The sequence below is a fragment of the Xiphias gladius genome, chromosome 3 (genome assembly GCF_016859285.1).
Source record: "Xiphias gladius isolate SHS-SW01 ecotype Sanya breed wild chromosome 3, ASM1685928v1, whole genome shotgun sequence".
In the NCBI taxonomy this organism is placed as follows: Eukaryota; Metazoa; Chordata; class Actinopteri; order Istiophoriformes; family Xiphiidae; genus Xiphias; species Xiphias gladius.
The window spans coordinates 23191937-23204182 of record NC_053402.1 but is presented as its reverse complement, the minus strand read 5'-3'; the positions used below and the strand labels follow the sequence as shown (position 1 = coordinate 23204182).

The following is a 12246-nucleotide window of genomic DNA, read 5'->3' as shown; positions in this document are numbered from 1 at the left end:
ATATTATATTCATCTATGTATATGTATATATATATTCAGTTGAACGATGTGTACAAAAACTAAGAGAAGGAACAGACAAATCGAAGCTTATGATAGAAGTCAAAATGAAAAGGTGTGTGTGTGTGTGTGTGTGTGTGTGTTGGTTGAGGGGGGAGGGGGAAGGGGAGGAGGAACAGGAGGAGGAGGGAGGCAGTGCCACCAAAAGATACACATTGTCCTTCAAACTGGAGGAAAGGTGGGTTCGGGGGGGGGGGGGTGGGAGGAGGGGGGCGGGGGGGTTGGTGGTGGTGGTTGGAGGATTCGGGGGCTCACAGGGGCCCGTGTCGGGCCTCGTATTTAGCCAGAATGTTCTTGCAGCGGCCCAGCTCCTTCCTCAAGTCTGCTACCTCCATGCGGAGAGCGGCGTTCTCCTTCTCCAGGAAGCCGGCCCGGATGGCGATCTGGTTCTCCTTCAGCCGCCGGGCGTCCCGGGACCGCTTGGCCGCCACGTTGTTCTTTCTGCGCCGGGCCCAGTACTTGTCGTCCTGAAGAGCAGAAACAGACGGGTTAGGGCTCCGTCGCGAATTACCGACAACCTTTGTCCATCCCACGGACAAAAGTTGCCCGTTTTACAGCTACTGAGCAAACTCCGACCTGAAAACGCCCAAAACATCGGTTTACGTGAATGAATGTAGTAGGTCTGATCCGCTCTGGTGGTTTGCCATCAGATTTCACAGACCTCTGCCATTCCTCCGGCCCGGAGGGGGCCAGAGACCCTCTGTTGAAAACCTTGGAGCTTAATTTTTTTGACTCAAGCTGAGGAATTATTGTTAAGCTACTGCAGATCTATATTTTTATCCTGGGGTGAATTTTAAGTGTGAAAATACTGACATTTCAAGTGTTCAAGCCGCCCCCCCTGTGAATTTTGCTTCACAGGGGGGGCGGCCTTTTTAAATGTACACTTAAAGTGAAGGGTCAGAAAATGTTCTCTCTTGACATCGATACGGAAACTCGGGTCTTGTCTCAGCACTAAATTTTAATTGAAAAAATAATCTTGATTTCTGTTTTTTCTTTTTTCTTTTCATCTCCTATTTTCTTATAAACCAGATTTCTTTCTACCAGTTCAGTATTGATCAGTTTTAAAATAAAATAAGAATTAAACAATCGTCATCAGAACAGTCAGAACAGGCAGAAACTCAGCTACGATTCACTTATGTTGAGGTTATTTACAGGTTTGGGTCGAGATAAAAAACAGCTGCAGTCTTCTGTTCCATCATTATTCAGATTTGCTTTTTTTCTCTCTCTGTTTTTTGCAACTTCGTCCATTCCTCCCATTTGAAAATGCAGCTTGTTTGGCCTTTAGTCCAGGGTCTGCCAGCCTATCAGATCTGAACCTGCCTTAGACGCCCCACCGGTTTACATAACAACAGGTTCCAACAGCAGATCTGACACTCCCACCCCTGCTAAAACCGAGTCAGAGCAGCAGGTCACCTTCAGGTCCTCGGGGATGAAGACCTTCCGGGCTTTTTTGATCATGGGCTGCGGCTTCAGCTCCTCGGCGGAGAATTTGCGCTTCCTGGGGTCGAAGATTTCCTGGCCGGGCACGCTGGACAGAGCTAGGTCCGCCGGGTCGGGGTCGTAGGTCACGGGCACCTGAATGGACTCTGGGTCGATGGGGCTCGGGGTGTCACGGGCTGAGGGCAGCGCTGCAAAGGAAAAGAACACGCATTAGCAACTGCCTGCAAGAGCGCAAAGTCAGGCCTGAAAAGAGGCTCTGAATATTTGTTGGAAGCGGTCGAGGTCGGCAGGAACCAAACTCTAAGCGCCTCCGAGTTCAACTCTAATGAGCTCACATGTTCGTATGTTCGAGGGGCTGATCCTTGAAGAAATGCCGGTAGAAGCCCGAGTGACTACTTCTCTGGAAAAACAACATCTTGTCTGCACAGAGAGGCGTGTTCCCCGTCTGACCAGCAGGTGGTGCTACCACACAAGCTTTTAGAACACAGGTGTACACACACTAACAAATCAACTGCCTTATCCTCAGGCTCTGCAGGTATCAGCAGCCCCTGTCCGCTGACCTCAGACCACCAGACTTTGTTCCGACGCCGCCCGGAGGCGATCCGCCCCTCGGGGAACTGCCGCAGGGCTGCCGAGCAAGGCTTCTCTGGTTGTCTCGAAGCTGCAGGGCCGACCGGTGGAGGTCGACTCAGTTTATTAGCCGGCCTAGATGGAACAATTACTCTGTGATTCATCACACCAGCACTGACTTGTTTTGTGATAGGAACCAAGCCTGCGCTCCCTCCCCGATACCAAAAAAAAAAAAAAACCTCGACAAAGCAACACGACAACTAGGAATACGACAGAAAGCAGCAAAGTGCAGCGGGGCATTTCCACCGGCCGCTGATCCGCTTGGCAGCTCGTACATCGTGACCCAGATTCCTGTGCTTGTGAGCCTGCCCCGACGGGCCGTCAACACCGCTGACCTTCGGTCGGAGTGTACACAGGCGGGCTGCTTTTGGCTGCGGTGGAGAATCGAGAAGGGGCCCCATCGGACCCAGCTCTGACTGCTCTCTGTGTGCAGATCAGAAACAAACAGGTGGCCTGTGTTCAGTCCGCGCTGTCCGTACGCCCTGGCCGGACGAAGCGACGGGCTTCTTCGTCAGAGACGTGAAAAAATCTCAAGCGCCCCCGATTGGTCCGTTAAGAACCGAGGGAAATGAAATCTCTCTGCCCACACTGAACACAGTGTTCTCCTGAAAAACTATGCGGAGCTATTAAACCATCTAATTATCACCTCATAAAACCGAGCATAAATGTGGAAAAATTCCCCAGCGAGAACATAACAACTACAAACAACTTACTCAGACATATGTTTCCCATCTATGCCTTCAGCGGACGATGCTGCAGGTCACTAGGCGCAGGCAGGACTGGGTGTGGTCTGAAACTCTTTCATCAGATGACAACACAGTGACTTTATTTTTAAGATTTTAAGTTAAGGAAACATCAACACGTGTTTGTTTTCATTTAAGAAAAAAGGAGCCGAAAGGTTTCAAGAGCTTTGCCTCAATAAAACTGGGAAAGTTTAGACTCGGGATCAGATCTGACCAACTGATTTCAGAATTGAATGATCCGCAAATTAATTTCGCGGTTAAGATGATTAATGGTTTTAGTCTATGAAATGTCAGAACAGGGTGAAAATCTTGCTCTGGCCGACCACAGGTCCAAAACCAAAAGAAAACTGTTCTTAAAAAAAAAAAAAAGAAAGATAATTAACTGATCTTAATTATTATTATTTTGATGATCAACTATTCTATTAATTGTTGAAGCACTAGAGTAAATAAGACATAAAGTTGACCAACTGAATTTCTTCCTCCGTGCTACTGGACCACAACCAGCAGTGATGCAACTAAGGATTACCTTCAGTATCCGTTAATCGGATGTTTATTTTCTTGATTAATTGATTAACCGTTTGTCTTCAAATGGCCCGTTTTGCATCAGATCTTCACACTTGTGAATCTGGAATTTGGGGCATTATTTGTTTGACTAATTATTCAATTTGCTCGCTGGTTATCAAAACTGCCGCCGATAATTTTTGTGCCTTTCAGCAACTGGTTTAATGCGACGCGTCGTTTCTATACTGAGGTTTAACATCCGGGCCTGCACACAAGCGCCCTTAAAACGTCATGATTTTTCCAAGGCTAAAATGATTGGCTGATTCAATCAATCAACGGATAATTAATTGGCAACTGTTCTGACGAGCGATTAATCACTATCTAGCTTCTCAGAAGTCTGAATTTGAAGCCTTTTCTTTGACATTTATGACAGTAAATTGAATATTTGGGTCACTTCAGAGACGAAAAAAACCCGATCGATCAATCGAGGCAATACTGGAAAATACTCCTCTGCACCACATTTTTTATTGCAGAGGTAATGGGTCCAAAAGCTAAGACTGGCATAGCCCAGCGTAACGCCTCACCATTCACAGACTGAGCGCTGCCAGACAGCAAGCTTCTTACCACCTAAAACCAGAGGCTGTCTTCGACAATCTGCTCGGTGCCTGCGCTCAAACCTGAAAATAGCCCTCCTCGTCCTAATCGCCTTCACCGGCCATTTTGATCTCTCTAATGAATGGAGTTAAAAACACGGTAGCATGATCACGGGGGCTAAAAGTAGACGTGCATGCCCGTTCATTGACCTGTAATGTGCTCGGCTAATGTACGACGCATTCCAGGGCTAGAGAAAGTGGGAGAATGTGGATTCGACAAATAAGCCCCCACCCCCCGAACAGGAAGTTTAATATTAACAAACCAGGAAAGGTAGTCCCGAGCTGAGCCACACGGAGCCGCGTGAAGGCCGGAATACGCAGGTGCCTGGACTGAATACCCCTGGAACTAGTTTGAATCAGACGTGAGGCTCTTATCTATTAACACTCACCACCGGCCGCAGGTTGGTGTCACGCTAGATGATCATATCGGAGTTACTGCGTGTTATCACCCCTCTGTGTGACTGATAATGCCGCGGTTAGCGATAAGCGGGGCTGTTGGTGCTATCTGTGTGTGCGGACGGAGCCTCGAACTTTGACCTGGGTGTAACACAGGACAAAGAGCGCAGCTGGGGCCCAAAGGGCGGAAGGTTGTTTTCCCTTTCCAGTCGGATCTAAAACAGTTTCAGAATTTAACCAGACTACCGCAACTGGGCCGAACTTCTCCACCTGAAAGGTGATATTCTGTATTTTATTCTTGTCCAGAAAACCCCATGAAAAGACCAATGATCAATGGATCCCACTAAGAAGTTCAGTGTGAAAAATCCAAAGCTCGATACATCTTACTCCTCTGTGCCATAGATGCTCCAATGTTGTCCAGAATCTAGAAAACACACACATCAGTGAGCCGCACTGTTGCACCTGGCGACACGTTCCTTCATCACCATGAACACAAACACTGTGGTTTATTTGACCCAGTCCCACACACACACACACACACACACACACACCGTCCTGCTGCCCCAAATACTCACTAGAGCACCAATATGGATTAATCTGCTGCTGAAAGTAGCCCCCAACACATGCACTCTTTCCTCTCGTTTGAGTAACGTTTGCCTAAAAAAAACCCACAGTGCTCAGCTGTTTCCGTAAATTACTGAGACTTTTTTTAAAATATGAAACTACAATTCCGTGACAGTTTTTAAAAAGGTTTACATCTTCAGAGGGAATGAAGTAAGAGAGCGCTGAGAGACGGACTGACAGGTCGTTGGTTTTGGTCCTCAGCCTAATACTGTACTTCGTCGCGTGCAGGATGCAAACCTGTGGTCTGACTAATGTATCAACTGCATGCTGCAGAGGTTTTTGTTTTTTGTTATGTTTTGTTTTGTTTTTTTCCCACGACTTTCAACTCAAGGGGACTTCATTCCTCCAGGTCACTCATGCGGGACAGGCTGGTCCCGTCCACAGGTCACATGACGAGACATTCGAGAGGGAAGCTAATCGGCTTGCAAGAGACCAGGCCAGAGGAAACTGGCTACTACAACAATGGGAGAGATAAAATTAAAAAGGATATACTCCTCCGAGTGCAGGTCCTGATAAGTACTGACTGACTGCTGATTGCACTCAATTATTTCTACATGTCGATAAAAATATGAACTCCGTGTTTAGCTCCGCAACTGTGCCGATTTATGTCTCTCTCTGAGCCACCTTTCCTTGGCTAACGCTCTGGAATGCACCACAACACACCTTTTGACCTCCTCCACATCTGACTTCCCTTCTGGCCCCCGCCAACAGAGCAGGGGGTCCGCCTCCTGAACAGACCCTGACACAGACCCTCGACGTCTGCAAGGCCGTTCGGGGCAGAGAAAACACCAAACACCACGGCCGCTCTCTCATTCTTTGGTCGGCAGTGATAACAATGCGATCAGCTGCCTGCCGTACTGCTCGCGAGCAGAGCGCAGGCACACAGGGATTGCGGTTGTTGTGGGTGGCGGCGGCGGCGGCGGCGGAGCGGCAGGGTTAGATGAGATGAGACTCGGCGAGCTGGAACAACATTGCACGCACGTGACAAAAGCACACCCGAGTCCATGTGATCTCTGCAGGGTACAGCCTGTGCCTTGGCTCCGAGTCCGGGCCTGCGTCGGAGCCGAGCCCGGCGAGGGCGGGAGAGGAAGACTCGACGGGAAGCGGAGAAGTGTTAAAGGGAGAGAGGAGAGGGGAGGGTGGAAGTGAGAGCGAGTGACCGAGGGAGACGGGGGTGAGGAAGGAGAAGAGGAAAGGCGGGCAGGTTCATGCCGTGACAAGCCCCCCGTTTGCAGCTCAGAGCTGCACACGGTGCCTGCATGTGTCCGTCACATGGCCCGGCACGCTGCAGGAAACCCCAGCCGCGTTCACGTGAAATACGAAGGCGCAGACAGAGACAGACCCAAACAGCACGCACGCACGCGCGCGCTGAGGTTCTGCCTCTGCACGTAAGGCACATGTGCGCTCCCTCTGGAACCAACAGTACGGTAGAGATGCACCTCCTCGCTGATCTGACTGCCCTGCTCTCAGGTCGGAGCTAGGACTGCACAGCTCTCTGTAGGAGCAGTCAGCGTTAGGCCGGCACAAGGTACATGTGTGCAAACTTCCTGGTATGTTCGGTCGTATCAGCAGTTCCAGAGGAACAGACGCAAAGCCACCATTCATTTTTCAGCACATGTAGCTAAATTTTGCTGCACCTGGGCCAGCTTGCATGACCTACAATAACACCGTGACTAGAGACGTCTGGCGATCAATTAAATCAACCAATCAATTAGTCAACTGGTCAATCAGTGAAATTTGATTGCTCGACCATTTATCAAGCAAATAAAATCGAGCATTATCTGGTTCCAGCTTCTCCAATGTGAGGATTCGTCTGATTTTCTCTGGTCTTTTTTTAAAAAAGATTTTAGACTCTCGGTCAGAAAAAAACAGGCCATTTGCAGACTTCAGATCAGGCTCCGGGACCTTGTGATGGGCATTTTTCACAGTTTTCACAATTGGTGTCAAAATAACACGTTTGTCAGATGCCGCTCTTGGCTGCACGGTTTTCATACTGCGATGCGGAGCTGGGCAGGTGGGAGGCCAGCTCACACACACACACACACACACCACTACACTCACGGAAGCAGAGTCATTATTAGGCTGCTATAAATGTAAACATCCCACTGAGTATACAATCAGACTGACATTAGGAGGCGTGGATGAAGAAACAGACAAACTACTGATCGTTTTTCTGAACGCAACTGATTTTTCCCTTTCGGTTGATGGTCGTCCTCCTTCGGACGAACTAGTGCTGGAGGAACTGACTTTCTATTTGGACTTTCAGTAATCTAATCACGTACTTACGCTTTTTGGACGATTATGTAAAAAGCCCTGATTAATTTCAGTCTGGACACAGGTGAACATTGTGATTTCCGCGCCTGGACAGATAAGACTGAATGTGAGGAAGGTATCATTTCAAAAATTTGGTGGAAGCAAACTGAGTCTGGGAAGACATTCGCTCATGTCCTAAAATTCTAGAGCTAAGACTGGGCGTCATAGGATGTATTTAAAAGACATTGGAGTGCATGTAACACACGTTGTTTACAATCCTTCATCAAGGTTTCTTCCTTCCTAATCTTGAAACTATGAGACACAGCTCGCCGAGAGGAAGTGTTTGTTTTGCGGTGGCGGCCCACCAGCTGTGGAGATCTTCAAGCAGACCCAACGCAGCGCTTGCTAGGGGACTGCCCCGTTTGGAGGCTCTCTCGGGGAGAGGTCGCGGACGACTTCGCCCGACAAGGAGCAAACGGGACCGGTCGCATTTCACGCAATTAGGCTGCCAAATGGCAGGCGGAGCGGCCGACGGGATGGTGATCGACCACAGTTCATCCTCCATTCTCATCCAAGCTGTCAAGTCTTTAATCGTCGCCAGGATCAACGCACAACTGCACGGAGGGTTGGTCTGCATCTAAGTGATCGGTAATGACCTGATGTGAATGTATTTGACTCACTGGCCCATTAACACACACCTTAAAAAAAAAAAAAAAAAAGTCTTCAGCGGAACAGTACACGTGTGGCTTTCCATCAGGAGCCCGCCTCCCCCAGTGTTTACAGGTGAAACACACGTGAAACAGAGCGTTTACACCATCACACACACGCCGTGACCCTCCCGAGACTCCATCTGTTTATCCGTCCCGTATCGTCCGATCTACTGCCGGCAGCCCATTTGCGATGAGTTTGGATGTGAAACACTAACCGTCTCCGGCGCCGCGGTCGGGTCTGGCCTGCAGGGAGTTTCGCTCCGTTTATGTTTATGGCGAAAGTCGGCCCCTTTAAAACGATTTGACTCGTTCTGGTGTCTGGTGGATTGAAAACCAAAATAGTGTCTGGCAGCAGCTTGACAAACTCGGCTACACAGTTTAATGATCCAGTCTGAATACCCAGTGCTTATTCGACGTGGGTTCATTACAGTAATAAGATTTTCCGTTACAAATAGCTCCGTCTGATCGGCGGAACACTGGAACCCGGTGCCGAAATAATACGTCTGTGTCAGCTTTAAAAAAAGGTTCATAACGCTGCCTTTTCTGGAGGTTTTCCCACATGGAAATGTCGTTTGAATGACACCTCAAAAAAAATTCATCAAAAACGGACCTCGTCGCGTCTGCGCCGCAGGGCGAAGGCTGCATGAAGTCCAGCACGATGCAGTAGTTTACGGGCCTCATCTCTTGACTAACTTTTAATCAGCAATCACCGCACCCTGCAGGGAGCTCATGGTGGTGGAAATAAAATAGTTTATATAGCGACTGTTAGCGGAAAAATCAAACTACGACACACCTTTACTACCACAGAACAAAAACAAAAAACAAAAAAACCCCCACAATAATAAACGTGAATCATGGCAGATGAAGTCGGTGCAGAGAGCCTTTTCTGCTGCACTCTTGGACTTGAGCCTGTCCTGTGAGACTCTAAAGTCCACTTCAGGGCTGTTAAATGCTCTGGCCAGGAGAGGCTTAGCAGCGGGAGCGAAATAAGAAGCAGCTCTAAGGCACCCCTGAGCCGATGCGTTCAGGGACGCAGGGACTCAAAACCCCAGGATCTTTGTTCTCCCTTGGCATCTCAGGGCTGACAGAAAACTCTAATGGTGGACGGAAGGCGCGTGTGTGTGCGTGTGTGTGTGTGTGTAGCAGGTGAGCAAACAGCAGCGTATGCCCCCGGAGCCTCCCCTGAAACAGAGGAGGCGTGAACCAGCGTGCGAACCCATGTGCGTGTCCCTTGCGTGCAGGTGCCTCCTACCTGCTGTGCTGGGGCTGCGGAGGCAGGTCTGAGGCGCCATGCCCGTGTGCACCGAGGTGGTGGCGCGGCTGCTGAGGTCCACCACAGAGGGCGTGGGCGGGGTCGGCGGCGGGGCCTGCTGGAGAGGGGCCTGCGGTGGCTGAGCCGCCTGCTGAGCCTGGTCGCTCTGGGCTGTGTTGGCGGGAATGCCGTTCTCTGACAGGAACTCCTCCAGATCCATGTACTCCAGCTGAAAGTTGTCCCCATCGTAGGGCAGGGTCTTGTCCCAGAGGGTCGGGCCCAGGAAGGCCGACTGTGGGTGGCTGGCCGCGCTGCTCTCATCGTCCAGCTTCTTTTCTTTCTCCTTGTCTTTCCCAAATCCTGTGAACACACACACACACACACACACACACACACACACACACACACACACACACAGTCATTTCATTGTCTCACAGCAGAGGAGGATCACGGGTCAGTGCACGTGTATAAATAAAAAGTACGCCAGGGGTTTCATCTTAAAGGGTCACTTTAACCGATTTACCAAAGGGGAAAAAATAATTATTGGGAATTTTTGGCGTTTTTTTTTAAAACTTTTTCAACAAAAAGGCTAAAAAAAAAAAACCCTGAAAACTCTGGGTTCAGTATTTCCTTAGACGTATTGGTGGGTAACCTGTAGATGCTGCGAGCATAAACAAACAAAAAAACTCTGTTCGCCTGAATTGCACTTCAGTCTTAACCGTGGATATTTTAAAAACCTTCATGGCTGCTGGGGGAAGAAAATGTTGTTATTCTGGGCGAACTGACACTTTAAGATCACAAATCCCATCTCCCCTTCGTGTCGGGACGATGTGATGACACTCGATACATTCAACAATACAAAGCAGAGGGTGGACGGCAAGCAACCAAAAAAAGACGCCCTCTATCGACACCTTGTGGTATCACTAAATATATAAATCCCATTGAACATGGGAGGGTTTAAAGAGGGTTATTAAAAAAACCTCCGCGCTAAAAAACAGCGCAGTCGCAACAATAACACGCGCAAACCGGTCCGCGTTGTGCCAATTTAGATCACGGGTAGAAAATACGTTAGCGTTCATTCGGCCAACACTCGGCCGACACTCGGCCAACATTCGGCCGACACGACCCTCACCCCCTTTTATGCTTCTCTGCCGCCCCCCGACCACTGAGATTACTGGGGGCGTTTTTGTTTGTTTGTTTTTTTTTTCCCAACCAAAGATCGTAGATTATTAAGTGGCGACGGGGGCGACGGGGGGCCGGGGGCGACGGGGGGGGGGGTGTCACCTCTCGGTGGCTTTGGCTGACCCGTGTCCCTTCGCTCGCGCGCTGTCTGTCAAAACCGCGGACGTCCGCAGGATGAAAAACAACGAGCCGCGGAGAGGCGCCGAGAGCCCCCCCGTCGGCGCACATGCAGGGCAAGTGAAGAAAAGCACGGTACCTTCATCGTGATGGAAAGGCAGCTTCAGCGGGTTTTCCAGCAGGGATTTCAGCACGCAGTGCGTCGGCGGCAGGAAAGTTGGGTTTATAGGAAGCGGTCTGGCCATCTTCTCCATGCGTCTCGAAGGGCAACGGGAGAACGGAGCTCGCGAAGACTGAAATTTCCCCCCCCCGAGAAAAAGAGAGAGAGACGCGACCGAACTCGCTGGCCGGCCGGTCGGAGATCCACAGAGACCGGGGAGAGAGGGAGGGGAAATTAAAATAAAAAATAAATAAAAAAACAGGAAAAAAACAAAAAACAAAACAAACAAACCACGGAAAAACAAAACGACGCAAAGCAAAAACAAAACAAAAGGACGCCGGGCTGCGGAGGGAGAAGACGGGACGCTCCGCGCAGCAACAGGACGGTGAGCGGCTGGCCGTCTGTCGCTGAGGCTGGCTGACAAATAGCTGGAGGACGAGGGCGGAGGGAGCGGAGGTGGCGGAGCGTCTGCACTCCTCCGTCCATGTGCGGAGACGGGCGCCGCTGACGTCAAAGCACCGGGAGGGCGGGCACGCCTCCCCGCGGCTGCGTTCACGCGGCGTGGGAAAAAGAGAGAGAGAGAGAAAAACAAAAACGCCCGGCTTCGGAGTGACGGGGGCTGCCTTCGCTGACCGTCGGAGAAAGCAGAGCAACAATACATCAGTCCTGTCCCATTACAACCACCTTCACCTTTACTTTGGGGCTGCGATAAAACGTTGATGAGTAATGTTGTCATGCAACACACACACACAAAAAAAAGAAATCAGCCTTCTGTTGTTAACTTCAGAGCGGAAACTGTAAGTCAATAAAGTCGACAGAAAACAATCAACTGTTTTTTTTTAATGACCGATCAATAGTTTTAGTGATTTTCAAGCAAAAAAATAGCGAAACCAAAAAGAGGCCTGATGTTCTCTGATTCCAACCTGTCAAATGAGAGGATCTGCTGCTTCGCGTCGTGCATCACTGTAAACTCAATATTTGTTCGGATCATTGGTTGAGCAAAACAAGACATTTAAAGATGTCCCCCTCGGCTTTAAAAACAATTCCTTGGCCTTTGACAGACTAAACGATTAATTGATTGATTGCAAAAGTAAATCAGCAGATCGATCAATAGTGAAAACAGTTGGTAGTCGCAGCCCCGGTTGACTTTTACTTGCACGACCTTTTCCCCTCATGTTTCTTCTCTCGGGGCTGAGTTATCTGGAACACTGGAATCAAAGTAATGCTGAAGCTCTGTCCTGTAGTTTTTTTTTACTGTACATTTGTCATATTGTAACATGGATGCAACTTTCTGTAGGTTTTTCATTATTACTTTGCTACTTTATGCTTCCGCTCCATGTTACTTCTTGGACGAACATAAACAGGATTTTAAAATAAAAACACACTGTTGAAGATCAAACCAGTGGTTTTACATCCTCTGTGGCTTGTGACGTCTTGCAAGAAGCAGATCTCAGTTCAGATGTCTATGAGTCCCATGGTTTCATTTCAGTAATAAAATGCTCAAATGATCCAATATTTCACCAAAAAA

The 12246-nt window shown here is 49.2% G+C and overlaps 1 protein-coding gene across 1 annotated transcript; it reads right to left on the bottom strand.

Moving 5' to 3' along the window:
- Positions 1-277: 277 nt before the first annotated feature.
- On the bottom strand, positions 278-10858 carry hlfa (HLF transcription factor, PAR bZIP family member a). Its single transcript, XM_040155827.1, has 4 exons — positions 10698-10858; positions 9260-9619; positions 1471-1685; positions 278-524 (listed from the first exon to the last, which is right to left on the bottom strand). Exons 1-4 carry the CDS (start codon positions 10810-10812, stop codon positions 309-311), a joined length of 906 nt encoding a protein of 301 aa, XP_040011761.1. The 5' UTR covers positions 10813-10858; the 3' UTR covers positions 278-308.
- Positions 10859-12246: the final 1388 nt, after the last annotated feature.

Excerpts from the sequence above, each read along its gene's own strand:
- hlfa (XM_040155827.1), bottom strand. The coding sequence starts at position 10,812 with ATGGAGAAGATGGCCAGACCGCTTCCTATAAACCCAACTTTCCTGCCG. Across the intron at positions 9,620-10,697 it reads GCCTTTCCATCACGATGAAG|GATTTGGGAAAGACAAGGAG; the intron begins GTACCGTGCTTT and ends GTGTGTTCACAG. Across the intron at positions 1,686-9,259 it reads CCGCAGCCCCAGCACAGCAG|CGCTGCCCTCAGCCCGTGAC; the intron begins GTAGGAGGCACC and ends TTTCCTTTGCAG.